This window comes from Pelodiscus sinensis, chromosome 11 (assembly GCF_052426305.1).
Source record: "Pelodiscus sinensis isolate ZL-2025 chromosome 11, ASM5242630v1, whole genome shotgun sequence".
Taxonomy (NCBI): Eukaryota; Metazoa; Chordata; order Testudines; family Trionychidae; genus Pelodiscus; species Pelodiscus sinensis.
Window position 1 is genome coordinate 26,421,351 of NC_143062.1, and position 26,075 is coordinate 26,447,425.

Here is a 26,075-nt window from a genome sequence, read left to right on the forward strand (position 1 = left end):
AAACTGATCAGCAGCTGATTCCAGGAAGCCCAGGGCAGAGCAACTCTGCCTGGGGCTTCCTGTAGTCAGCGCTGGTCAGTTTCAGCAGAAGCTGACTTGGGGACGCCTGGGGCAGAGCAGCTGGGGTGCTACTGGACCAACCCAGCAGCACCCCATCTGCTCTGCCCCAGACGTCCTGATTCAGCCGCTGCTGAAACTGACCAGCAGCGGCTGAATCAGGACCTGGGGCAGAGCAGCTGGGGTGCTGCCGGGTTGGTCCAGTAGTGCCCACGGGCGCTGCAGGACCAATCGGCAGCGCCCCAGCTGCTCTGCCCCAGAGTCCAAAACAAAAGCCTGGTCTGCTGCGGGGGGGGGAGCACACTAGCTGCGCCCCCCCCCCAGCAGACCAGGGACACGGGGAGCAGAGCCGCAGCGGCAGCGGGGTGCCGCGCCTCTGAGGCTTTGCTCTGGCAAAGCCTCAGAGGCGAGGGACCCCGCCACGGCTGCGGCTTCAGTCTGGGTGCCTGTGGTCTGCTGGGGACGGTCCCCAGCAGACCACAGGCACCCTGACTGAAGCTGCAGCCGCGGGGGGGTCCCGCGCCTCTGAGGCTTTGCCAGAGCAAAGCCTCAGAGGCGCGGGGAACCGCCGCTGCTGCCGCTCCAGTCTGGGTGCCTGTGGTCTGCTGGGGACGGTCCCCAGCAGACCACAGGCCCCCGGACTGAAGCCGCAGCCGCGGGGGGGTCCCGCGCCTCTGAGGCTTTGCCAGAGCAAAGCCTCAGAGGCGCGGGGAACCGCCGCTGCTGCCGCTTCAGTCAAAGCGGCAGCAGCGGCGGTTCCCCGCGCCTCTGAGGCTTTGCTCTGGCAAAGCCTCAGAGGCGCGGGACCCCCCCGCGGCTGCGGCTTCAGTCCGGGGGCCTGTGGTCTGCTGGGGACTGTCCCCAGCAGACCACAGGCACCGGGTCTCAAGGGGCAGCAGCAGCGGTTCCCGCGCTTCTGAGGCTTTGCTCTGGCAAAGCCTCAGAAGCGCGGGAACCCGCCCGGTGCCCCTGGTCTGCTGGAGACGGTCTCCAGCAGACCAGGGGCACCGGAGCAGCTTACGAACGGGGCTTTCTCGCCCCGACTTCCGGGGCGAGAAAGCTCCGTTCGTAAGTGCGGATCCGACGTAAGTCGGATCCGCGTAAGTCGGGGACTGCCTGTATCTGGCCCAGTGTGTGAAGCTGCTAGGGGATGGGATGGGGATGGAGGGGACTTGCCCTGCAGGTTGTAGGGATGCCTGCCTGCCATGGCTGTTCTGTCTGGCCCAGCTGGTGCCTGTGTAGGTGGGAGCAGCCCAGGAAATTAGGCGCTTTTTGAGAAGGTTGTGTGGGGAAAGGATCCTCATGGGAGCACTCTGTGATGCACGGTGACCAGACCTCAGCTTCTTGAGGCCCCCGTGTCCCTACCTGCTGGCATTAACCCCAGCTTGGGAGGGGAGGAGGGGCCAGACCCAAGCCCCTGAGACTGCTCTGCTCTTTGCTTTTCAGGGTGATCGGGGCGAGAAGGGCGATCGGGGAGAGCCGGTGAGTGAGGCCTGGACCTACCAGGCAGGCAGCCTGCTGCACCTCTACACGCCACGCACTCTCCATAGCTGGCAGTTGTACCAGGATCTGAATCTCAATGGGATCAGAGGCAGCTATTGTTGCCCATGCCTGTGCGGGCATTTGAGATTGACAATAGGGGAAAAGGACCCTCTGACTTAGGGGGCTCAGGGTTATTCCATCATGGGGGGGGGGGGAGGTGCAGGGACTGTCAGTTGCATGTAGCCTCCAATTGTGGGGCTAGATTCCAAAGAGTAGGGGTGGGGGTGATGTCTCCTGTGCCCCTCCTGCATGTCACCGAGGGTGGCTCCTCATGTAGCCCCACCCTGACATCAGCAAGAATTTGGGTTTGGCAGTGCTGGCACTATACAGTCCACTTGTGAGGGCTGGGATCAGAGACTGCACCCATAGCCCTGAAGGAGAGGTACAGCACTTCCTGTGGGGCACAGAATGGAAGGTCCCTGGGATCTGAGCCTGAAGTAGGGTGGATAGAGGTGCATAAAGGACAGTCCCTCACCTCCTACCAGCCCTGCCCCCATGGGGTATTGCTGCAGGGTCAGTGTACATGGGTTGCCTTCTCCTGGCGCTCTGGGTTTGGGGCTGTCTCTGCTCCAAGGGATCGTCTGCACCTTTGACCCACATCCCGTTTGTCTTGTCCCAGGGCAGAGATGGTGTGCAGGGTCCTCCAGGGCCCCCGGGGCCCAAGGTGAGTAAGTCCCCCCTCCCCACCTGGTAGTATTGCCCATGTCTGCTCACTGGGACCAAAAGGCTTTGGGGAGGGGCTGCTGTGGCACATGGAACTCTTGACTTGTTGGGCTAGGGACCAACTGCAAGGGATCCAAGTCCCCTGCTCCTTGGGCTGACAGGCAGGAGAGGCAGGAAGGTCATGTGCTGAGCTGATGGGCAAGGAAGTGCCCCATACTTCCCCCTGTCTCCCAGCTCTGGGAGATGCTTGGCTCCAGACAGCCTGGTCTTCACTGTTTGGCCCGGGCTGATGAAGAGCCAGCATGAACACAGGGCAGATCCTGTACACCCCCCAAATCCCTCAGCACGTGGCCCTATGAGTCCCTTTTGCCCTGTGCTCTCATGGGATCCTGCTCTGCAGGCAGTTCACACACAGGCAGTGGGAAGCCATAGCAGGCAATGGCCAGGTGACTAAAACCTCTCAGGATAGCAGGTGCCTCACCACTGTGCAGCCCCAGCTGAACCAGGACACAGCAGCGGGGGCAAATTGCCCTAGCACCTGTCCTTTTAGCTAGCAGGTGCCATGAGAAGACCCTGAGGCCTGGCAGGGCTATTCCACCCTCATCCCTGTCGAACGGGATCAGTGCAGCTCTGCATGTCCCAGGAGAGGTCCCTGCCACCACCCACATTCAGCTCTAGACTCCGGGTGTCACCCCAAAAGGGACCTTCTGGACCCAGCTCCATTAGATCTGGTACAGAACAGAGCAGGTGTGAGCCCTGCTGCTCCACCACATCAGCCAGCCACTCTGTGCCCAGGGCTGCAAGAGGCTGGGCAGGTTCTTCCACAGCTGCTCATTATGGGGTTTCCACTGAAGCAGCTGGGTTTGCCCCAGGGCAAGAGGGACCCATCCGTCAGATCTGGTCTTGCAGTTCCAGGGGATGAACAGGTATCTGAGCCAAAGCGCACGCATGTGTGCGCGCGCGCGCGCGCGTGCGTGTGTGTGTGTGTGTGTGTGCGCGCACACGCATGCACAGAGTAGGGCCGGGGAAGGCATTGATGCCCTGTAGGAAACCAGATTCCCCTGATGAGTTCCCAGGGCCATTGGCAGCAGGACAGCTGGCCCTAGGCTGGTGCCTCTCTCACTGTGCTCTTGTGTCTCCAGGCAGATGTTGTGGAAGGAAGCCTCTCGGGTTTTCCGGGGGAGCGTGGACCCCCAGGATCCAAGGGAGCCAAGGTGAGTGCCAAGGAGGGGAGAGGAGCCCTGTCTGTTCCCCATGTCTCAGTCAGAGTATAAGGCCCAAAGAGACCACGAGAGCATAGTCTGCCACTAACGCCACCCAGCACTGCTCACTGAACCCATCTCACCAGGTCTCCCGGGGAGCTGCAGGAAATGGTGCTGATAACTTTCCTCTCCCTGAGTTTGGCCCAGTGCCCCAGCTTGGTGCTAGGTCCCGGAGGTGCTGTACTGCTACACTTGCTGCATTTCACACGGGATGTGTGAGAGCCTTTGAGATCACCAAAGAGCTAATGGCACTTGCTGCACAAGCATGGTGTGAACCCTTGTGTCCTGGCCAGACTCTCACGTGGAACAGGATGTGCCTAGATTCCTCCTGTACATCCAGCGGGCTCAGAGATTCTTCTTCATAGACTCTTTTAATGTGTGGTGTGATATTCAGCAGCTCCCACCCCAGAAGTGGCTGCATTTCAGTGGTGGGTGAAATGATTCCTGTTGTGTAGTGTTATAGCAATCAGCCTCTAAGCCAGCAATGGGCAACCCAAGGGAGCGAGTGGGCTGCATGAGTGGCCCTCCTTTGTCTCAGTGGGCAGCAAGAGTTTCATAACCAAGACAGTCTTCCAGGGCAGGGTAGTTTTGCTAACTGCGCTCGCATGCCTACAGTTTGCAGGGTGTGCCGACAACTGTAGCAGTGCTTTGACTGGAGGCAGAGGGAGCACATGGCTTTTATAGTCAGTATTGTGTGCAATCAGCACACGCCTCACTTCACTTGCCCTTGATTTACATGCATGTCAGTTTAGCAACATCAGTAGGAAAAAAACCGACATGGACAGAAACCAGCAGAATATGGTGATTCTGTACGTGGACAACAGTAAATAAAATGGCTCTTGGGCCACACGTAGATCCCCGACAGCCTGCAAGTGGCCACTGCTGCTTTAAGCTTTTTATTTCCCAAGCCAGAGTTTGCCTTCAGCCCAGCTTGGAAACTGACACTGGTACTGTGAGCTCAGCCCACTCTGGTGATAGCACATTGATTGTTGTAGCAACAATGATTTCAAGGGGGGAAAAACAGGAAAGCTGAAATGGGGCAAAGTGAATGAACAGTGCTGGGTCCTGCCATGAGGGCAGGGCACTGGACTCAATGACCTCTCAAGGTCCCTTCCAGTTCTAGTTTTCTTTGATTCTATGAAACACAAAGTGGGAGCAGGGGTGGGGCTTGGAGCAGAGGCAGCAATGATACCTGCTTGGATTGGGTAAGGTGGTAGCAGCTGCCACTCATGAGAGGTGTAGTGGTCTAGCCAGGACTCCTGGGTTCTCTTCCCTGCTCTAGGAGAGAGTGGTTCCCAATGGTTAGAGGAGAGTGACTGGCTGGCTGTGGTTTGAGCCAGAGCTTTCTGACACTAACTTTCATTTTCTTCTCCCTCTCGTGCAGGGAGAGTCAGGTGTGGATGGCGAGAGAGGACCCAAAGGAGATAAGGTCTGGGTGTAGTAAGTCTTCTGCCACCTGCACTTCAGCAGCTTCCCCTCTGACTCTGTCTCGCTCACATGGGGGGATCTCTTCTGCCTGGGGCACTTGACTCTGTCTTCGATCCCTCAGCCTCTCTCTCGCTGTCCTTCTGTCTGGCTGCACCACTGCTCAGCTGGCCAGTGCCCATGTCTTTGGGGCTGTCCCGCCTGTGTTGGACTCCTGGCTCCAGAGCCCTGCCCAGGCATCCCCCTCATAACCCATTGGAATGGTTTGTTCCTGGCGATGGCAGCTCCTCAGGCGAAGGTCTGAGTGGTCCATGGACAGAGAGCTTGCATCTCCCGAATGGGGCCCTCCAGGGCAAGTGTGAAGCTTGTCAGCAGGTGATGGTGTGCAGGGGGCACAGGGGTGAACTTGCAGGGCCACTGCCTGTTCGGCCTGTAAACAGGAGACCTCGGCTTCAGGGCTGTCAAGCCAGTAGCCTCCACTCACAACCGCTCCGGATATATTCTTTCCAAAAGAAGGAACAGTCGACATTATACCGCAGGTCCTACATATAAACAAAGCCGCACGTGAGTGCACTTGCTCCCTGTGCTGTACTACGGCATGAGCCCTGCTCCCTGCGCTGCCCTGAGAGCCAGTTCCCCTGCTTATTTCCAGTAAACACCCACGGCTGTGCTGAGCTGAGACCTCATGTTCCCCATGTGAGGTCTCCCTCCCAAAAGAGTTGGGCAGCCCCAGGGGGATGCAGGGAATCTGGCTTCCCCTCACGGAACATAGAGGCTCCTAGTATCCTAGCAGGTGAGCCTCTTCCTGCCTGGGCACGGGCAGGGAGAGGACCTCAGAAGGGGATGGGTCACGCTGATGTCTTGCTGGCAGGGTGGGGGTGGGTCACGCTGATGTCCTGCTGTTTTGTGTGATGTGCTGCGTGTCCCAACTGCAGGGTGAGGCTGGGCAGAAAGGGGAGAGAGGAGAAGCTGGTGAGAAAGGCAGAGATGGCAGCCCGGTAAGTACTGCTGGTGGGACCAAAGCCTCTGGAACCGCAGCCGTGTGTGGTTGGGACTGAGGTTCCTTGGCAGAGCTGCAGAGGGAACTGACCCAGGGGGCTGGGATGGGTTAGGGAGCTGGGGGCTGAGGCTAAGCTAGCATGGGGGGCTGGGGCACATTGGCAGAGCTGAGGGAGGGGGCTGGGCTGTTCCAGGGGGCTGCAACACATTGGCAGAGCTGAGAGGGGGGCAAGGCTGGGCTAGCACAGTGGGTGGGGGGATTATTGTGCATTGGCAGGGCTGAGGGTGGACTAACAAGGGCTCAAGTGAGGTGCTTTAGTGCTTTGAAAGAGCCACTAACCCCTCAGTGCCTGTCTTACGGTCTCTCCCGTGCCTTGTGTGCTTTAGGGCCTCCCAGGTGAAAGAGGCCTTGCTGGGCCAGAAGGCAAACCGGTGAGTTATGGGAAGCATCAGCCTCTGACGAGGGGGTGTGGGAAGGGAGCGCTCGGGAATGGGGTGGTGGGAGGAGTGGGAGAGGCTGGCTGGGAGGCAGCTTGCAGAGAGGTGAGCTGCTCATGTGGGGTTTCCCAGGAGCCAGAGTCCCTGTGTGTCGTGGGGTTCAGTTCAGGGCAACACTTCCCAGCTACAGAGACAGGGCAGCTCCAGGAGCCAGGCCAGCCCCCCAGTACTCCGCCTGTTCCCCAGTAATGCTGCCTGTTCCCCGGGACCACAGCAGGGCCCTCTAGAAGTCTCTGGACTGGCAGGGGTTTGGGATGCTGAGGAGGGATCCCCGAGGCAATCTCTGGCCTTTGTACAGGTGGGTGGGTTAGCACAGGATGCGATCCAGACCGGGAGGAGAGATTTGGGCTCAGCATGCGACCATGAGCCCCCAAACCAGAAGCCTTTGTTCTGTCTGTCGTGCTGTATTTTTGTGCTCTCGGGAGAGGTGGGAACGGGTGTCCCGTGCTGACTGATCGAGCTGGGAGACAGCCCCCGTTTATTTCTGGGAACACGTCCACCTGTGCTAACCAGCGGGGAACACTCTCTGTGCAGCAAATCCTGCCGCACGAGGTGCCAGCGTCCCTGTTCCAGCCCCTTTGCGCCCCTGTGAGCAGCATTCCCCATGGCGACATTGTGCTGCCAGCTCATGTGCTGTCATTTTGTGTCCTTCCTTTCCATCCAGGGCCCGCAGGGCTTTAGAGGGCCTCCCGGCCCGGCTGTAAGTAACCTCCATGGTAGGCCTTGGTTCTGGGCCCCGGTTGAGGTTGGCTTCCCCAGCTCTCTGTCTATCCTGTGCAGCAGCTCTGTCTTGGCATCACGTTGTGTGGGAGGCCCGGCCCAAACTGGGGCTGCTTCAGGGGCTGCTGGGGTTTCGTTAATTCTCCGGCTTTGAATTGCCTCTTTGCAGGGTATGCCAGGCTTTCCCGGAGTTCTAGGCCGACCGGTAGGTGATTGCCTTCCCCTCCTCTCTTGCGCCTCTCCTGCATGTAGCAAGTACATCTTTCTCCTGCGGAGTCTGGGGCCTTTCTGCTTGCAGGAGCAGTCTGCATTGTAAACTTTCACAGGGAGGCAAAGATCGTGCATCTGGAGGTTAGAGCAGGCACTGGGATTCCAGAGATCTGGGTCTCTAGTCCCAATTCTGACTCACAACTTTGAGCAAGTCACGCATGCTTTCCTGGCCTCAGTTTCCCCCTCTGTAAAATGGGGCTAATAACTCAGAGGCACCTCACAGGTATAAAGCACTCAGAGACCTTGCATACTGGTGCTAGAGCAGGGCCTGGAATGACTGACTGTGTAGTGCACAGCTGCTTAAGAAGTGCCAATGGCGCAGAAAGCGAGAAGGTTAAAATCCTGTGTCCATCTGCCTGGCCCTGTTGTAAATCCCCCCGAAGCAGGCTGGGGTTGCACTGATCCCTATATTGTCCCACATATGGTGTGACATGCACAATAGGGGGTGGAGAATGTGGGTGCAACCCTGGCGCCCACTGAGTGCAACTTCCCTCCCTCTGCAGGGCTGTGAGAGAGAGCTATGCCACAGCGGCAGGGGCATTTCACATGAAGCTAGCTCAGTCCAACCCTTTGCCAAGTGTATGATCCAGCCAAAACTCAGTTAAACCCAGAAGCCAGTCAGCTCATCTGGCCTCTGCAGTGGCAAAAGGCGATCAGTCTTCGATAGCCCCCATCCAGTACTGACAGTCTCTTTCCTTTCCTGCAGGGCAACCAGGGAGATCCAGGGCCCCCAGGCCCAGCTGTAAGTAACTCCTGCCTTCTGTACCTTCAGTTGCATATAGCCATGCGCATCAGCTGCATCTCTGCTGGCACAGGGGAATCTGCCAGTGCCTGAACCCCAACATTCACAGTAGTGTCCAGATGGGCTCAGGAGGCTGAAACCTGCGGGCATGAGGTTTTGGTCCAGCACAGAGCTAATAGTGGGAACAGGGAGCAGAAAACAGGATCCCAGTGACATCCACTGGAGCTGCCAAAGGCACACAAAGCATTTCTGTTCAGCATCTACCTCCCTGCCAGCCCTCCCCACGGGGCCTGCAAGAGATGATGCCTGCAGGGCTGGAGGCCCAGCTCTCTGTGTTATTAGCAGGGCCTGGGGGATGCGGACGTCGGGTGGTAACAGATGTGTGTACGGCAGATCCCAAGGCAGCAAACCAAACAAGAAACACGTCTGCGCTGTCTGTGCTGGGCCCCACAACTGACTCGGAGGCACTACTGGGCTCTAGTTGTACCTGGGGATACCAGCCTCTCTCTTCCTTGCAGGGGCTTGCTGGACCACCAGGCGCTCAGGGCCCATCGGGAATAAAGGTAAGTCCCAGACAGCAGCTTCTTCCAACCCACTGGAGGCTGGACCTCGGACCGGGGGAAACTGGGTTCCTGCTGTCTGTGCTAGGCTTAGGGACTCCAGAGGGCTGTGTTAGCTGAAGGAAGCACTGTAGATCAATGAATAGTACGAACCTGCAGGCATGGCCCATCTGCCCACCGGGGAAGGCCTCCAGATCCGTGCAGAGTATGTGGGCTGAGGGAGGGCCAGGCATGAGGCATGGGAGATCTGGCTCAGGCCTGGTTGGCGCTCCTTGGTCTCTCACCAGCTCTGTGTCCTGGCCCCTGTCCTGCAGGAACAATCCTTGGCTAACAATCCCAAGAGGCCTATGAGCATCTGCTGTGCTCAGTCCTTGTAGAAGCTGGTATGGGGGAATCCTGTCTGTGCTGCAGTCTTGTGTAAGCTTCTGCCATCACAGTGAGGCAGATAATGTCTGGAGAGGCTGCTGTGAGGCCTCGTGGGCTGGATCTGGGATTGTTGTCCCTGCTGGGCGGGGTTTATAACAGCCTCTCTTATTGCAGGGAGACCCAGGTGAGCCTGGCTCCAGCATTCGGGTGAGTAGCTCTGCCAGGCCCTGCTCTCCATGCCCTGTGCCCATGCAGGTCGGCTCTGGCCTGCTCTCAGCTGCTTCTAGAACCTTACTCAGTGCATATACACCTGCCCTAGAGTGGGTGCTGGGCCCTTTGCTTAGGAGAGAGCTGGTGTGTCCTGATTCCGTGACAGGCCAAGGCCTGGGCACCCTGCAGAGTGACTCTGCCTAGAGGGAGATGTTGTTAGTGGGGGGATCCACTCTGCCTTTAGGAGAGACTTCCCCTGCTCTCTAACATGCCTCTTTGTTCTGTTGCAGGGCTTGCCCGGACCTCAGGGGAATGTCGGCCTCCCTGGACCCTCAGGTCCTCCCGGCCTCGTGGTAGGTAGCTAGTGTGGTTCTCGCTGATCTGGGTGTGGTCAGGGAGTGGCATTTGAATGGTTTCTGTACTGCTGTCCAGGGTGGGAGATTGTCGGTTCCTCCTCTATTATCTTTGATTCCTGGCTGTTTGTCTTCCATCAGGGACCACAGGGCGCCCCGGGATTGCCAGGACAAGTGGTAAGCATTACTTGTGACCCGTGTCCCAATACCCCTTTGCTCCCATGGGGGTATGAATTGCCTTTCCCAACTGGCCAGCACCCTACTGCTGGCATCTCTTCTCTTGGCAACCTTTACCTTTGTGCATGAGTCCATTTGGCAAAGCTGGGCCTTCCGTGGCTGAGAGGCAAGATCCAGGCGACCCATTGCACAGCTGATGCTCTTGTTCCACTTTGCCGAGGCCTGGAAGCTGTGGGCAGAGTCTGACTGAGAGGCTAGCTGTGGAGTGGATTGTTAGCTGTGCTGTATGTTTCCCCCACCTCTGATAATTCCAGCTACTCCTTTCCTGTTTTCTAGGGCGAGACGGGGAAGCCTGGTGTGCCGGGGAGAGATGGAGTGCCAGGGATGCAGGGAGAACCTGGGCTGCCTGGAAAAATTGTAAGTCCCACCCAGGTATTAGCTGGGCACGTGCCTCTGCTACAGTGAGCTCCAGCGGGAAGGGGAATTTCAGCATTCCCCAGATACTTGGGTGACCCAGGAGCTGGAAATGCCACGATCCTGCTGCACTGAGCCTCTCTGTGTCCCTGTGTTTCTGCCACTGGAGACCATGTGGATCAGGAGGAGTTCTGCATCTCTCTGTGCAGCTGCCTGCCCCTGTGACTCTAGCCCAGGTGGGATGACACAGGAGATCTCCACCAAATATAGGTTCCAGGGGATGCAGCGCCTCTGATTTAAAATTAGCACTGAGCGCTTGGCTTTGAGTTCTGTGTGGCTTAGATTTTCCGTAGCAGCATGCTATGTAGAAGAGTACGTTGAATTCAACCAATGGGAGTGTGGTATGCAAACAAACTAAGGGTATGTCTACACTACAAAGTTAATTCGAACTAACAGCCGTTAGTTCGAATTAACTTTGATAGGCGCTACACATGCAAACCGCTAGTTCGAACTTAATTCGAACTAGCGGTGCACTTAATTCGAACTAGGTAAACCTCATTCCACGAGGACTAACGCCTAGTTCGAATTAAGGGCTGTGTAGCCACTTAATTCGAACTAATGGGAGGCTAGCTCTCCCCAGCTTTCCCTAGTGGCCACTCTGGGCACCACCAGGGAAACTCGTATGCCCCCCTCCCGGCCCCGGAGCCCTTAAAGGGGCACGGGCTGGCTACGGTGCCCGTGCCAGGTGCAAGCCTGCCAGCACCCAGCCAGCAGACCCTGCACCTGGCACGGCTCGAGCCGGCCACCCGCTGCCACCCAGCCCTCCCCCTCTTCCCGGGACCAGGCTGGTGGCTCCCGGGAGCCTGCCCGGGTCTGCAAGAGGTGGACCTCATCCACGACCTCCGCACTAGGCACAGGCAAGTGGCCATCTAGGGCAGGATAGCTGCCAGCCTGGCCACCCAGGAGCAGGTTGGCATGAAAATCAAGGTGGTCCAGTGAGACCCCCGACCCTGAGCCCTGAGCTTAGAATGGCCGTACTGGGTCAGACCAAAGGTCCATCTAGCCCAGTAGCCTGTCTGCCGACAGCGACCAATACTAGGGACCCTGGAGGGGATGGACTGAAGACAATGACCAAGCCATTTGTCTCGTGCCATCCATCTCCAGCCTGCCACAAACAGAGGCCAGGGACACCATTTCTACCCCCTGGCTAATAGCACTCCATGGACCCAACCTCCATGACTTTATCTAACTTCTCTTTAAACTCTGTTCTAGTTCTAGCCTTCACAGCCTCCTGCAGCAAGGAGTTCCACAGGTTGACTCTTTGCTTTGTGAAGAACAACTTTCTGTTATTAGTTTGAAGCCTGCTACCCATTCATTTCATTTGGTGTCCTCTAGTCCTTCTATAATGGGAACTAATGAAGAACTTTTCTTTATGCACCCTCTCCACACCACTCATGCTTTTATACACCTCTATCATATCCCCCCTCAGACTCCTCTTTTCTAAGCTGAAAAATACCAGTCTCTTTAGCCTCTCTTCATATGGGACCTGTTCCAAACCCCTGATCATTTTATTTGCCCTCCCCTCTCCCACCCTCTCTCTTCCCCTCTCCCACCTCCTTTTCCCAGTCTCCCCGAGTTTTGTTGAATAAAGAGAGTTTCTATTTTTGAACACACGTGTCCTTTATTTTGTACATCAGGAAGGGGAGCTAGGGAGGGGTAAGTGGAAGGAGATGAGGGAGGAATGGGGTACGAGCCCCCGATGGGGAGGACTGGGCTGGCTCTGCGGGCTCCTCAGGGTGGAAGCTCTCCTGCAGCCCCCCGATTGACCCCCCTCCCTGGATGGCAGCTTGCAGCAAGTGCAGCCGGGCTGATGGCCGAGTGCTGTGATATGCCGAGTGTGGGCACTCCGGGCACTCCAAGCCAGGACTGCTTTGCAAGCGGGGAACCCCTGAGAACTGTCTGTCCAGGGTGGGAGTCGGGTCCCTTTAAGCACAGCCCTCGGCTAGCCTGAGACAGCAGCTCCATGCTCTAAGTCCTACTCTGATGCCCTGCCGGCACTGCTTCCGGCCATCCTTAACCTCGGTTCAGAGTCCACTCAGTTGGGACATGCTAGTTCGAATTAGCAAAATGCTAATTTGAACTAGTTTTTAAGTCTAGATGCGCTAATTCGAATTATCTTAGTTCGAGGCGTACAGCTAGTTCGGATTAGGAAGCCTAATCCGAACTAGCTAGTTCGTGCCGCGTGTAGCCGCACGGCACGCAGTCCAAACTAGCCGGCATTTAAAAATGGCGCCGGCCGGCTTTATGCAAATGAAGCCTGGGAAATTCAAATCCCAGGCTTCATTTGCAACTCCGTATGACTACATTACCCCCCCCCCCCCCCCCAGTTTGAACTAGGGGGGTAGTGTAGACATACCCTAAGTTAGTTCGAATTAGCGCTGTAGTGTAGACATACCCTAAGTCAGCTGCTGTGTATGATTGGCCAGGTTACCTCCGCGGTGGCCCCACCTCTTGAGAGAGAGCTGATGGTGGCAGAGCAGCCAAGGGTTACTGGGTTGGGAACATGGAGTTGGGACAGATTAGCTCCCATCATGGCCATCTCAGCCCAAGGCTAACAGTTGTGTTGATTGCATGACAGGGTGTGCCAGGACCTGTGGGCCCTGCTGGATCCAAAGGAGAGCCAGGGGACGCTGGGCTCCGAGGACAGGTGTGTGAGATGTTCTATCTCCCTTGGCTCATTTTCTGAGCCAGCTGGGGTAGGTTACTAGCTCCCTTCTGTGGATTTTCCTTCTGAAGGTAGAAGTAACTCAGGGAGAGCCCAGTTCTGCTGGGGTGTGGGGAGAGTGGGGGGAGGAGGGAAGCGGGAGGCTGAGCTGGCCCCTCTCCTGGGTTGTGTTCCCTTCATGGTTCCTGCCTCCTAGTGTAACTCTCCTTCTCTGCCCCCTGGGCCCAGCTCTGATGGAGGCAGGGCCCTTCAGCCTGCACTGTAAGGTTGTTCTTCCATCTCAGAGTGTGTGGGGTGACCCAAGATTGACCCATTTGGCTTGGAAGGGGTTGTTACACACCCACACCCCACCACCCCAGCGTTCCCTGCTGCAGGGATTCTGAATGCAGGTCCCATACGGGGTGGGCCTTTAATCACTTTATAGCTCTGCCCAGTGAGGAAATGGTGACAGCAACCAGGGTTCAGCGGACTGTGTAGGGGTGGGAAGTCAGTATCCCCCTGCCTATGCCATGGACCAAGCAAGGGGCTTAGTTCTGTGCTCCCTTGCTGTCCTCTTTCCTGTCATTCGCTCATTTCATAACCCAGCCCTTGAAGTGAGAAACCTCCCCTAGTCTCTGGTGTCACTCTTCTGTTAAATGTCCATATTCCCTTGCCTGTTTCTAGGCGATTGTTGGTCCTCCTGGAATGAAAGGCGAGAAGGTAAGAGGCTCGGGGGAAATCTGAACAAAAAGCTGCAGAGGGGGATTGGGAGCCAGGACACCTGGGTTCTTTGTCCAACTCTGGCCCTGAACCTGTATTGATGATAATGTTCGAGCTCAGTAAAAGCCAGGGAGGGAGAGGGTGGTGCCAGGACAGCCAGGAGTGAATAACCAGCCCTTTGGTGCGGGGCTTTCTCCATGCCACACTGCCCATGTTCACTCCAATGCCATGAGCTGCATCTGCTCTGGCTTCCCTGCATCTGCGCCGGAGTTCCAGGGTGCCAGGCGACACCAGGAGTGGTGGCTTGTGGTGACTAGTATTGGTGGAAGGAGGGAGCCCAGATGTCAGCTCAGGATGGGAGGGGAGTGGGGAGGCCTGATGCTCACTCTGTGGAGATGCGGGGGTAGGGGTGGGGGGGTGTCTGATGTGCTGACCCTTTGTGTGCTGCTGTCTAGGGTGCCCCTGGCGATATTGATGGGAACCTGCTGGGTGAGCCGGTAAGTTGGCCTTTCATGTCCCTTCTCTCTGCCATGGCTCAGACTCTGCACCCAGAGCCAAGCACTAACTCTGCTTTCTGCCTGCAGGGTGCCAAGGGCGAGCGAGGCTTACCGGGCCCCAGGGGAGAGAAGGTGAGGAACTTCCCCACTACACCCCACCCCCATTCCAGGGGGACCTCCCACTCTCTGCTCTTAGCCCCCTCCGTATGATGGCTCGTGGTGCCTTTGTGACCTGGCCTGTTTCACTCCCCGTTGGTGAGTCTCACTCTCTTTCTTCCTGCCAGGGGGAGTCTGGAAGACAGGGGGAGCCTGGAGACCCTGGGGAAGATGTAAGTACCATGTCGATGGGGTGTTGGGAGTGGCTGGCATCCCCACTGTAGCAATGCTCAGTCCAGGCCTAGTGTTAGAGGCTGGGGGAGGCTCATCCCCAACCGATCTGCTCAACCCCACTTGGCGCTGTTCAGCTTTTGTCCTGGGCTCAGCACTGGAGTAAGAGCCATTTTGAACTGTTTCATTGCCCCATCTGAATGGGAAGCCTTGGCCTTTGCTGTAGAAACCCTCTGAGGACAAGGCAGCTCCTGCATGGCTGAGTCCTGGCTCCAGGGGGAAGGGTAACGGGGTGCATTGTAATCCATTTCTGACAGAGGGTGCACAAGCACGTGCACCCCCTCAGACATGTACGTGTGCAGGTGAGCGTGCACTGTGTGGTTGTTCTTCATGGTTTCTTCCCCCTGCTTGTATTTTAACAGGGAGCCAAAGGAGCCCCTGGAGTCAAAGGGGAAAAGGTACGTAGCAGCTTCGGTACTTGGGCTCCAGGGTGCTGAGCCTCCCTGGATCACCCTGTCATTCTCACAGAATGGGGAGCAGTTAGTACTGGGTGGCTCCAACACCCGCCTGTCACTTGTTCCTTTCCAATGTGCACTCGGATTCATGTCCCTGAGGTATCTCACGTGCAGTTTGATTGGCATGTGTGGGTGGCTGAGGAGCAGGGAGACTGTGGTAGCAACCAGAAGGGAAGGTTGCTGAGGGGGCATGAGACAGAGACAGCCTGTGGGAGCCGGAGCAGCCACCAGCTGTGTGTTCGGGGTTACTGGCCTGCTCTGATGGATGTCTGGCGGGGTGAAAGGCTGGTGTGAAGGGCTAACCCAGGCCCTGCTTGCACTAACAGTGACTGTGGTGCTCACAGCTGTGGAACTGATGCACCTGGGCACCTAAGCTGCCCCAGTGTCCCCTGCTGTGCCTCACTCCTGCCCTAGTGGGACCTGCTGGGGCTGAGAGGGGAGCATATGCTCCGGGCCCCATCTGACCACCAACAAGCAGGGCCAGCAAAGGGTTGGCTCCGGTGAAGTGGCCACTTTCCCACTAGGGACTGACAGGCCTGCCAGTGAACAGATACAGATTGCAACTCTGCACAGTCGTCCCACTCCCATCCGCTCGGAATCCCTATACATCCCTATGTACCCAGCCTCTGCCCCTCCATGGGGCATGACTTACCACTTCTGTTCCATCTGCACCACTCAGGGTTCGGTTGGGATTGGCCTGCAGGGACCCCCTGGACAAGATGGGCCTCAAGGTTTGAAGGTAACGTCTCCGAAGACTTATAAGCACAGAGAACCTCTCTCTAGTAATGGGGGGGATCTGGGAATCGGATCTCTTGGGTTTGCTTCCCACCTCTGCCTTGCTGAGTGGCTTGGGCCAAGCCTCTTCCCGGGCTCTGTTGCCCGTCTCCCTGTTTGTATAATGGGGTAATGACTCTTGTTAAATACTTGCTTGAAAGCGCATATTATACAGGGAGTGAAACTCCATGTGCTGGCCTTGGTGCTGCTCCCCATTCGGTATTGTTCCTCCTGCTGTATCTGACTCACTGCCAAGCCAGGAACTACTGGGCATTTTTACAACACGAGCAAGATGCCCATAATCTCCCCCTTCATGGGAAACTGGTTATTTGGTAGATTCTCCAAGCTGTTTGAGTCACAGGACGACTCTCGTTGGGGCAGAAGCAGGATAGGGAGGGCTGGATGCCCCCCCACACACACCCTGCCTACCCCGCCCCTCCCAGCTTTCAGTGTTTGCAGAGCTCATGTGGCATCAGCACCACTGGTGCTGGACAGCTCCTGCTGAGCCTGTGGTGTCCCCTGAAGAGCTGGGGCTCTCCTACTCCTGGCTCAAACCAATCCCCCAGCAGAGACGTTCAGCAGCCAGTTACCAATGGAAATTACCCCCCTCTCGCACCACCTGCGCACCCAGGGAAAGGTACCTACCTCTGTGTTCACACACCTCCTGGGGCCAGGATATCTCCACTCCGGCGCAGCCTGACCCTGCCGCACCAGCCCGTCTCCACATGCAGGCCTGAGCCCCTCTCTTCTGTGCCGCCTCCTTGGACAGGCCTGAGATTCTTTGTGTTGCTTCTGCCCACTCTCAACCTGTGGGTGTTTGGCAGAGCCTGCCTCCATTTGACTCCCCCCTTGGGGCTGAGCGCTCTGCCCGGCTGGAGCACAGCCTGAAATCAGAGGCCCCAGCCACTGCTCCTCCCTCAGCAGCCTGCATCAGGGCCAGCTGAGGGGAGTCCTTCCCCAGCAGCAAGCTCAGTAGCACTGGCTCCTTCTGCTTCCCCTGCAGGGCGACACTGGCTTACCTGGCCCACCAGGATCCCCGGGCTTGCCAGGCACCGCAGGGACCCCTGGCCAGCCAGGTCTGAGGGCAGAAAACGGACAGCCAGGCCCACCAGGACCTCCAGGAGAGCGGGTAAGAGGTGCAGTCCCCTCCGGCCCAGCTCTGGCCCATCTCAGCCAACTAAGGCAGAGCTACATGGACCTGTCCTCACACACCCCAACAGCATCTACTGCTCAGCCCTGGGGCCAGCTCAGCAGCATGACTCCAGGGGCCCCCAGCTCTGCTTTGCCTCTTCCCTGGAGAGGCCTTAACTGTGCTCCCTTTACAGCCAAGGCTGCTCTGGGCCTTTGCTAGCTGGTGTGGGGCCTCTCCGTGGCCAAGGCCTTTCTTGACTGATGGGTATTTTTCCTGCTAGGGTTTGATTGGCTTCCCTGGAAGAGATGGCACCTCCGGATCACCAGGACCACTGGGCCCCCCAGGGCCAGCTGTGAGTGTTGGGCACCTGGGGCAGAGAGTGCTGGGTGGGTAGCCAGGGCTAGTTGCAGCCTGGTGAGAGTAGGAGGATGATGGTTCCCAGCTATTGGTCACCCTAGCTCAGCGTCTCCCTGTGTCTCCCAGTAGGGGCCCTGTACTGCCTTGGGGAGGGAGAACTGGGCAGGGTGCCAGGGTGCTCTGACAGTGCAGCAGGCAAGAGAAGTCAAAGTGCCGCGCTCTCCGGGGAGCAAACAAACAGTGCAGGGGTGACAGGCAGCCTCCCTGGGCCAGGACAGAGGCCATTGAAACCCAAGCTAGTGCTACTTTGAACAGCTCCAAAGGGAGGGATTTGAAAGGCCAAGTGCAAAGCAGGCGAGCTGAGTGTCTAATGCATCTGGGCCATTGCCACAGCAGGGGCCTGTTGTCTGCTTGGACACACAGTCCCAAGGATTGTGGGAGAGCTTCCAGCCCCCACTCCCTATGCGTGGGGTTCACCATTGGGTGCTGGAAAAACCTCTTGCCTACCCCAGTGCAGAGGCCCTTAGGGCGTCTCCCCGTGGACTGGAGCTAGGTCAGTTTTGTGTCCATATTCAGAGCTGGGTGAGAGACTTACAATGGAGTGTCTTTGAACTATTTCCTTGAGTGGTGGGATGAGGGGGGAGTGGCTGGACGGATGGATACCTGTGTTACTTCAGCTGAAACTCCCGTCACTTGCTTGTCCCCTTGTGTTAATCCCTGTTGCCACTAGAGCTACCCAGGGCCAGACAAATGAAAGGGGAGTGAGGTGAGCAATAACAGTGACATGGCTGAGCTCCGTGGTGTCGCTGAGACCAGGGTAGTGCTGATTTCCATACCCTGTAACAGAGCAAACCCCCTGGGATTTCTTCGGAGCCCCTGGGCTGGGCCTGGTACACTGACCTGTCTCTCTTGTTTTAGGGGGCACCAGGCACTCCAGGACTGAAGGGTGACAAGGTAGGCTGTGGCTTAACCCCTACTGTGCCAGCTTCCTGTGGCTCATGGAGTGGGGGGCAAGGGCACGTATTTTCCAAGGGCCCCAACTAGAGAATTTTTTTCTTGCTTGGTGGGTGTTCCCTGCTGCCTGTGAATAACACCCTTGGGGGATGGGTCTCTGGAGGAATCCTGACTTTTCTACCTCCAGCTTGGATGAGGGGCTGGTGATGTGGATAGTCAGAGGGCCAGGGACATCTCAGAGCTATCTACAGGGACAGCCTTTGGGGTCAAAGGTGTCTCAGACCCAATTGCAAAGGCAGCTCTTGTCCCTTCCTCTGGAAAAGCTTGCTCTGGGGAGCCAGGTCCCATAGGCTGAGCCAGGGCTGGCAATGCTCTGAGTACAGGTACCGAGGAGCAAGTGAGCTCCTGCCCTGCTGCATGACCTGGGTGCCCAGAGTGTGGGCTGCACTAGCAGAGCCAGGTCCCGTTCAGGCAGCCATCAGACAGCAGCTCCCCTGAGGATGCAGGTGGCATGCGGATCCTGCCCCCTACTTGGAAACCCCTGAGCACCAAGGGAGCGGCAGGGAGATGCCACGTCTTTCCGTCTTCACCGCGTCCGGTTGTCAGTGTCGTGTATGGGCAGGGCAGTGTCCCATGGAGCACGGTGTTAGAGATTCCCAGAGCTGGGAACAAGGGAGCAAGTAGAGGGCGTGGAAAGGGACAGCCATTGGCTAGATCCAGCAGGGCCCGTGTAGCCCGCATTGTTGGCATGTGTGCAGGATTGCCACTTACCTTGGCTGAGAGAACGCTGCTGTGAGCTGCAGGGTCACTAACGCCCTGTCTCTCTGCCCTGTAGGGAGATGTGGGGGTTGGACAGCCGGGCCCCAGAGGCGAGCGAGGAGATCCAGGGCAACGGGTATGTATCTGCCTCTTGCCTTCCCCCACTGTGGAGTACAGAGCCTGCTCACCCACCCCTCTCCCAACACTGCCGTGTGTGAGGAGACGTGCACATCGATCCCACAGGCCAGAGAGGCTCTCGATCGCTGCAGGGAGCACTGGGGAGCACAGGCCTGGTGGCTTTGGGATGTGTGCACGGCTCTGCTTGGGCATGGAGCAGTCTCGGAAGCTAGGGATGGAGAAGACCCATTGGGGCTTTTGAGCCCATCTCCTTGAGGAGAGCCCCCGCCCCCCCTTAGCGCACACACTCTGGCTAGAGCTGAGGAAAGCCCACAACTGGGTACCTTGGAAATATCCTGTGCCCAGGACCCTCCTCAAGGCCAAGGTCACTGTGCTGGGGCCTTGCCACTCACCCCCCTCGCCATGGATCAGGATGGCAGCGTACGGAATCGCCCCGCTGGGCCCCTCGGGGCTCAGCTCTCCTGTCCCCAGCCCCGTGCTCTGCCTCACTGTCCTTTTCCTCCTCGGCAGGGTGAAGACGGGCGCCCAGGGCTGGAGGGAGATCGTGGGCCTGCGGTAAATACCTTCCTCCTCCCCTCACCTTGCCCTTTAACCAAGGGCTGGGATTGGCTCGCGTACCAGTGACTCTCCTTCTTTTTTCTCTTTAGGGGCCTCCTGGGAACCGTGGGGAGCGAGGTGACAAAGTAAGCAACCTGCCTGTGTGGGGCGGCTGCGGGTACAGTCCCACTTTGAACGGGAATGGGGTCAGGCTGGGGATTGCCACAGCTTGCTTGGGATGGGGGCTCCTGTCCCGGGGAGCTCAGGGCTTATTCTCCCTCTTACTCTTACTTCTCCCGGTTCCTAGGTCAAATAAAGTTAGATGTGACCCTATTTCTCTCTGATCCCACCTGTTTATGCCTCTTAGGACCTGATGAACTTCCCTAGGTTTGTGGCCCTCTAGGCTCTCCTTCCAACCATTCTCCTCCAATCTGGAGGTCAGGGCTCTGGCCGGTCTCTTTGCTGCTCTGGGGGAGTCCATTGGGCCTGGCAGTGGCCTGACGGGCTGTAACAGGAATGGGGCCTGACAGCTGTGAGACCCATGTGCCCCTGTGCGAGGCACATTTCTGACCCACGTTCCCTTCCCTTCTAGGGAGATGTTGGAGCTCTGGGGCTCAAAGGAGACAAGGTGAGTTCCTCCTCCGCTGATTGGAAGGATTGATTGGCTGGCTGCTACAGTACAGCTGCTTTAAAATGATCTGTAAAGCAGCATAGATTGGTGGCAGGTAAATATCTAAACCTGAATTGATGTCTCACTACAGTAGGGCACAGAGAGATTTGCAGAGATACGTCTCCAAAGAGTGTGTTCATTCCCCATTTATTTGTTAGCTTTTTCAGTGACAGCCTCTTTGCTTCTTCTGTGCCTGCAGACCTGAGACTGTCTGGGCCAGAGTTCCCAGAGGAAGGTGGGAAAGTGATTCTACACTGGCAAAGCCACAGTGCCCTGAACGTTTCCAGGTGCTCCCGCCCAATTGCAGCCTCCCCAAGGGAATCCTTCCAGTGCTAGCGGCCAGCATAGCTTTGCTCAGACTGGGCACTCCCTGACCCCTTCCTGTGTTCCGGAGAAGCAGCCCCAGGGGGTCTCGCTACTGGACCTGCCCTTTCCGGGGATGACGCCCTGCCCCCCACCTACCCACAGCGCAGGAGGTTGTCTGCCATGCAGTGCAGTGATGTGGGGTGGGCGTGGGGGGGAGCTAGACTCATGATTGGCTTGTGACTGACAGCAGGTGGTTCTTGGGCACATGACCCTGCTTAAACCAATGAGATTACAATCTGCGGCATGGGTTGGTGGTTTATTTTGAGTTCTGAAGGCTTCTGTATTTTTTCCCCCATCCAGGGTGATACCGTCATTGTGGAGGGACCAGCTGGAGTCCGGGGGAGCAAGGGGGAGCCGGTAAGAGCCCTACCCCATAGAGCAAGGGGTGTGGAGGAATGTTCGGGGGGGGCTGAGCGGTGTCGCCAGACAGAGTGGACCAGTTTTACACAGTGGGGCTCAGGCCAGTCAATGCCACCTCCATGCCCGACTCACCTCAACCAGACCAGCCATCCCGCCTATGGGTCGGTGTTAACATCTGCCATTGCTGCTCTGATTTCCACTCCCGGCACCCTCCACACCCTAGCGCTGGCTCCAGCCCCAGAGACCATCATGTGCCCCCTCCCCCCAAAAAAACTAGGGGGAGAGGCAGGTCTGGTGTCTATTTTTGTCGGGAGTGGGGGAAAGCCCACACTCAGAATTATAACATAAAGCGGAGGTGCAGCCCAGAACGTTTGAAAACCGCTGCCTGGGCCCAGAGCTGGCTGCTCTCAGGAAGCTTTGAGGAGATTTCATAGAACACTAGAACTGGAAGGGACCTCGAGAGATCATCAAGTCCAGTCCTCTGGCCTCATGGCAGGACTAAGAACTGTCTCGATCGGGGCTACTCAGCTTTGGAAGCCTTGGGGGCCACAATGATACAGCACATGCCAAGGTTGCAACTATGTAAATATATGCAAATAACTTTTCACACTGATGGGCATGAATACAAAGATACTCTAGATCAGTGTTTCTCAACCTTTTTTTTTATAAAGTACCCCCTTTTTCAAACAAAAAATAAGTACCCCCTTTTAAAAAAAAATAGGTACCCCCAGTACCTACAGTTTTCAGACACTGATTTATTTTCTACCATTGCAACACATTTGTTTAAACAACTTAATTGTAGCCATGCGGGCAATGAAATTTTTGGGTGTAAAAAGTACAAAAACAATAAAGAGCTGTAAAACTTAAAACAAAAATTTAGTTTTCTCCAAATTTCAGTTGTATTGATGTACCCCCCAGACTTCTCTCAAGTACCCCTAAGGCTACTCATACCCTGGTTGAGAAACACTGCTCTAGATCATCCCTGACAGGTGTCTGGCTAACCTGCTCTTAAATATCTCCAGTGATGGGGATTCCACAACCTGCCCCAGCAATTTATTCCAGTGTTAACCACCCTGGCAGTTAGGAACTTTTTCCTGATGTCCAGCCTAAAGCTCCCTTGCTGCAGTTTAAGCCCATTGCTTCTTGTCCTATCATCAGAGGCCAAGGAGAACAATTTCCCCTCTCTTCCCTGTGACAGCCTGAAGTTGTTTCCTGCTATTGACCCTTTAGCTGCCAGCTCCAGCCTGTGTCATTTCCCCCCATAACTCCCTCCTGTCTTGGGGTTTACACCCCAGATCTTGACAGACGTGTCTCTGCGTGCCTCTTCCCCCAGTCCCGATGTCCTGTTAGTCAAACAGACCAGACTTTACCCCAGGAGTCTACCCTCCAGCCCCAATTCGTATCTTGCTCTTCTCTGAATCCCAGCCTATTGGTCATTCTCTCTCTGCATTGAATCTTCTGCTCTTCCCCCTGCCCAGGGAGACCGTGGCCTGAAGGGAACGGAAGGGGAGAAAGGCGACAAGGGGGACCCAGGCTTTCCAGGAGAGAAGGTACGTGGGTGAGCAGGTGGGTATGGGAGCAGGCTGTTGGAAAGCTGTCCCAGGAGTTTGGGAGATGCCTCCACGTGCTAGAGGCTTGGCAGGTGCTGCGATGAGTGAGCACGGGGGAGCACAGCTGGCCAGAAGAGCCAGGAGCTGGACGCTTTGTGCCCTTTGCTTGCTGTGAGCGCAGCCTTTGAGAGAGGAAGGGCTTGAGGCTGGTTTTGGTGGGAGCTGCAGGGCCTGGTTATGGAATGGAGACCAGCAAGGAGGAGGATGAAGGGGGGGCTACTGGAGGCTGCAGGGGAACAGGCTGAGATGGAACTGAACAGGCTTGGCTGCAGCCAGTGGCGTTCTCTGCTGGTGGCTCAGAGGCACCTGGTCCTGCCCAGCCGCAGCCCCCCATCCCACTGGCAGTGGGCGCTGGCGCTCAGCAGAGCGGCCCCTGGACTTCTCCTTTCCTGGGGGTGCATCAGCCTGTTCAGTAGCAGAGCTGGCTAGTGAGTCACTGCTGCAGAGGAAGCAACTCAGGGAGGTTTCATTTCTGCCATTTGGGGTCCTCTTGTTTGAACCTGATGTGATTTCAGAGGCTGGTTCTGTCCCTCCAGGCTGTGCAGTGACATGTGCTTTCACCCGCAGGGAGGGAAGGGCGAGCAAGGAGAGAAGGGCTCCACAGGCTTCCCCGGAGCACGCGGTCCAGGGGGGCAGAAGGTAAGAATAGCCCCAGGTATGTGCACAGCTCTGCCCCTGCCACCCATGCACAGGGGTACGTGTGCCTGCAAGCATCTGTGCACTCAGGCCTGCCAGAACCTCTGCTGTGCTAGCTGCCCACCCGTCACCATGCTGGTACGTACATGCATGCGGCACTTGGGCACCCAGCCCTGACCTGGGCTGTTTGTCTTTCCAGGGTGAGGTTGGCGAATCAGGAGACTCTGGAGCGCCGGTGAGAACCCCTCCCTTGCTGCTGTTGCTCTCCCGTTGCCCAAGAACAAAGCGCGAGAGTCACTCTGTGTTCCCTCTCTCTCCAGGGCCTGCCAGGGAAGGATGGAATCCCAGGACTGAGAGGGGAGAAAGGGGACATGGGGCCACTGGGAGTCCGAGGGCCTAAGGTGGGTTTTCCCTCGTCTGTCTGTCTGTCCTCCTGTCACCCTGGGTATGTCTACACTACCCTCCTAATTCAAAATAGGAGGGTAATGTAGTCATACCGCAATTGCAAATGAAGCCCGGGATTTGAATTTCCCGGGCTTCATTTGCATAAAGCCGGTGCCGCCATTTTTAAATGCCGGCAGTTCGAACCCCGTGCCGCGCGGCTACACGCGGCACGGAGTAGCTAGTTCGGATTAGGCTTCTAATCCGAACTAGCTGTACTCCTCATGGAACGAGGTGTACAGATAGTTCGGATTAGGAAGCCTAATCTGAACTATCTAGTCCGTGCCACGTGTAGCCGCGCGGCACGGGGTTCGCACTAGCCGGCTTTTAAAAATGGCGGCGCCGGCTTTATGCTAATGAAGCCCGGGAAATTCAAATCCCGGGCTTCATTAGCAAGTTCGGTATGCATACATTACCACCCTAGTTCGAACTAGGGGGGTAGTGTAGACATACCCAGAGAGCCTGCCTGCCCAGGCCAGACATAGGCCTAGGGCAGACCAGAGAGAACCGGAGCCTGTCTGCATTCGGGGTCACTCCCAGGGAAGCCCCAGCCACTGATTGCCCCAGGAATGGGCTCAGACGCGGCTGGGCCATTGCAAGGGGGCTGTGTTTCCTCCCCAGAGTGGGTTTGGTGCCGTCAGCTGCAGGACACTGATGGTCTTGATGGCCTGTGTTTCGCCCCTTGCCACCCAGCATAGACCCCACCTCCTGCCCCGGGCTTAGTGCGTCACGGAGCTGTGTGCTGACTCCTCTCTTCACTGCAGGGGGAGCGGGGAACGAAAGGCGCCTGTGGCCAGGACGGAGACAAGGGGGAGAAGGTGAGTGTTCGCGGCTCTGCACGGCACCCCCCCGGCTCCAGCCAGTCAGCAGCAGGGGCAGCACTTGGAGCCTGAGGCGGCAGAGCCCCCAAGCTAACAGACAGCGGGACTGCAGTGCACTGGGATGTGCCGGGGAGCCGCCTTAGAGGGAGGAACCCCGTGCTCCCCACAGAGCTGAAGGGTCCTTAGGGAAATGACTGCTGCTTAGGGGCTGTGAGGGAATAAAGGCTGCCCCGGGGGAGAGGGACTCTTGGAGAGTGGGGCAGTTCAGTTCCCATCTGGTAGAACCCAGTGGCTCTGTGGGTTGGGGCGCTGTGGAACTGAGCTGTTAGACCAGCACTGGCCCTCTGAGCCACCAGTGAGGCCTGGGTAGTGGGCGAGGGAGGGGCCTTTGAGAAGCCCCAAACATCAGCCCTGCCCCAGGGCACTAGAGGGCTCAGGGGTGCTGTGGAGGCTACTAAGGAGTCACCCACCTCTTTGGAGCCCTGGTGGTGTAGGGAGTAGCATACTCCCCTCTGGAGCTGACCCAGCAGGGGTGAGTCCATGGGTGGGTGGGGCTGTGTGGCATCGCCCAGAGCGCTGCTTCGTGGACTGGCTTCCTTTGGGGGGAAGCCTGGGGCTGGCTATAACACCCCCGGTGACGCACTCTGAGCTCAGTACGGAGGGGCCAAAGCAGGGTCCAGACTGGTTCTCTCATTACGCTGCTGTCTCCCACTGACCCACGTCTCCTTCTGCCCACGGTAGGGGGAGCCGGGGATTCCAGGCCGAATGGGACTTCCAGGAAGGAAGGGTGAGCTGGTAAGTGCCCCCAGCTGGCTCCCAGACACTGTGAGGTGAGCACATCTGGACTGGCCAGAGTGAACATCACATTTGTTTTCCTAGGGAGAGCTGGGCATGCCGGGAACCCCAGGAATCCCTGGGAAAGAAGGTCTCATGGGACCCAAGGTAGGGATTTAGGAGCAATAATGGTTGGGGGGGGTGCGAGGACTGTGGATGGGGGGGCTACCGAGGGGCTTGCTCATTGCCCTCTTCAGATCCCAGCCTTCCTTGGCTGGAGCTGCCCCGCTGACAGTGGGGGAATAGCTCGCCACCGCATGTGCCCACGGCGTGTGCAGACCATGGGATTTCTCCCAAGCTGCTAACCAGAGGCTCCTCGTTAAGATGACCCTACAGCCCTTTCCAGTGCGCTCCGGCCCAAAGGTGAAAGCAAGCCGGGGCAGCGCACTGGTACGAGAGTGGCTGGCTGGGGGCAGGGCTCTGGCTGGGGCCAGCTGCTACACACCGGAGGGCCCGAGGCAGCACCCACAGCCTTTGGGCAGTGCGGTCAGGCTTCAGTCCCAGTGCTATGGCAGCACAGTCCCTGAGCTGTCCCCACACCCCTCTGCTCTGGCTCCTGCACCCCCCAACATCCCCACCCCAAGCCCTGAGTGTGCGCGTGCGCACACACGCACACACATCATCCCCCTGCCCTCAGCTGCCGTGCCTCCCCATACTCCATCCCA

General features: G+C 57.5%; 1 protein-coding gene across 1 annotated transcript in view; it reads left to right on the forward strand.

The window, feature by feature from the left end:
• The window catches only part of COL7A1 (collagen type VII alpha 1 chain), a 118,993-nt gene that overhangs the window by 70,197 nt on the left and 22,721 nt on the right, over positions 1-26,075 (forward strand). The window contains exons 75-109 of the mRNA XM_075938832.2: positions 1,504-1,539; positions 2,219-2,263; positions 3,405-3,476; positions 4,909-4,953; positions 5,885-5,947; positions 6,336-6,380; positions 7,111-7,146; positions 8,143-8,178; positions 8,697-8,741; positions 9,279-9,311; positions 9,605-9,667; positions 9,809-9,844; positions 10,181-10,261; positions 12,897-12,965; positions 13,647-13,682; positions 14,138-14,179; positions 14,267-14,311; positions 14,464-14,508; positions 14,929-14,964; positions 15,701-15,760; positions 16,799-16,924; positions 17,208-17,279; positions 18,203-18,238; positions 19,074-19,133; positions 19,646-19,690; positions 19,783-19,818; positions 20,265-20,300; positions 21,009-21,065; positions 22,547-22,618; positions 23,246-23,317; positions 23,514-23,549; positions 23,635-23,715; positions 24,520-24,573; positions 25,318-25,371; positions 25,456-25,518. Coding sequence (XP_075794947.2) covers positions 1,504-1,539; positions 2,219-2,263; positions 3,405-3,476; positions 4,909-4,953; positions 5,885-5,947; positions 6,336-6,380; positions 7,111-7,146; positions 8,143-8,178; positions 8,697-8,741; positions 9,279-9,311; positions 9,605-9,667; positions 9,809-9,844; positions 10,181-10,261; positions 12,897-12,965; positions 13,647-13,682; positions 14,138-14,179; positions 14,267-14,311; positions 14,464-14,508; positions 14,929-14,964; positions 15,701-15,760; positions 16,799-16,924; positions 17,208-17,279; positions 18,203-18,238; positions 19,074-19,133; positions 19,646-19,690; positions 19,783-19,818; positions 20,265-20,300; positions 21,009-21,065; positions 22,547-22,618; positions 23,246-23,317; positions 23,514-23,549; positions 23,635-23,715; positions 24,520-24,573; positions 25,318-25,371; positions 25,456-25,518 — 1,869 coding nt within the window. The remainder of the gene's footprint in view (positions 1-1,503; positions 1,540-2,218; positions 2,264-3,404; positions 3,477-4,908; positions 4,954-5,884; positions 5,948-6,335; positions 6,381-7,110; positions 7,147-8,142; positions 8,179-8,696; positions 8,742-9,278; positions 9,312-9,604; positions 9,668-9,808; positions 9,845-10,180; positions 10,262-12,896; positions 12,966-13,646; positions 13,683-14,137; positions 14,180-14,266; positions 14,312-14,463; positions 14,509-14,928; positions 14,965-15,700; positions 15,761-16,798; positions 16,925-17,207; positions 17,280-18,202; positions 18,239-19,073; positions 19,134-19,645; positions 19,691-19,782; positions 19,819-20,264; positions 20,301-21,008; positions 21,066-22,546; positions 22,619-23,245; positions 23,318-23,513; positions 23,550-23,634; positions 23,716-24,519; positions 24,574-25,317; positions 25,372-25,455; positions 25,519-26,075) is intronic.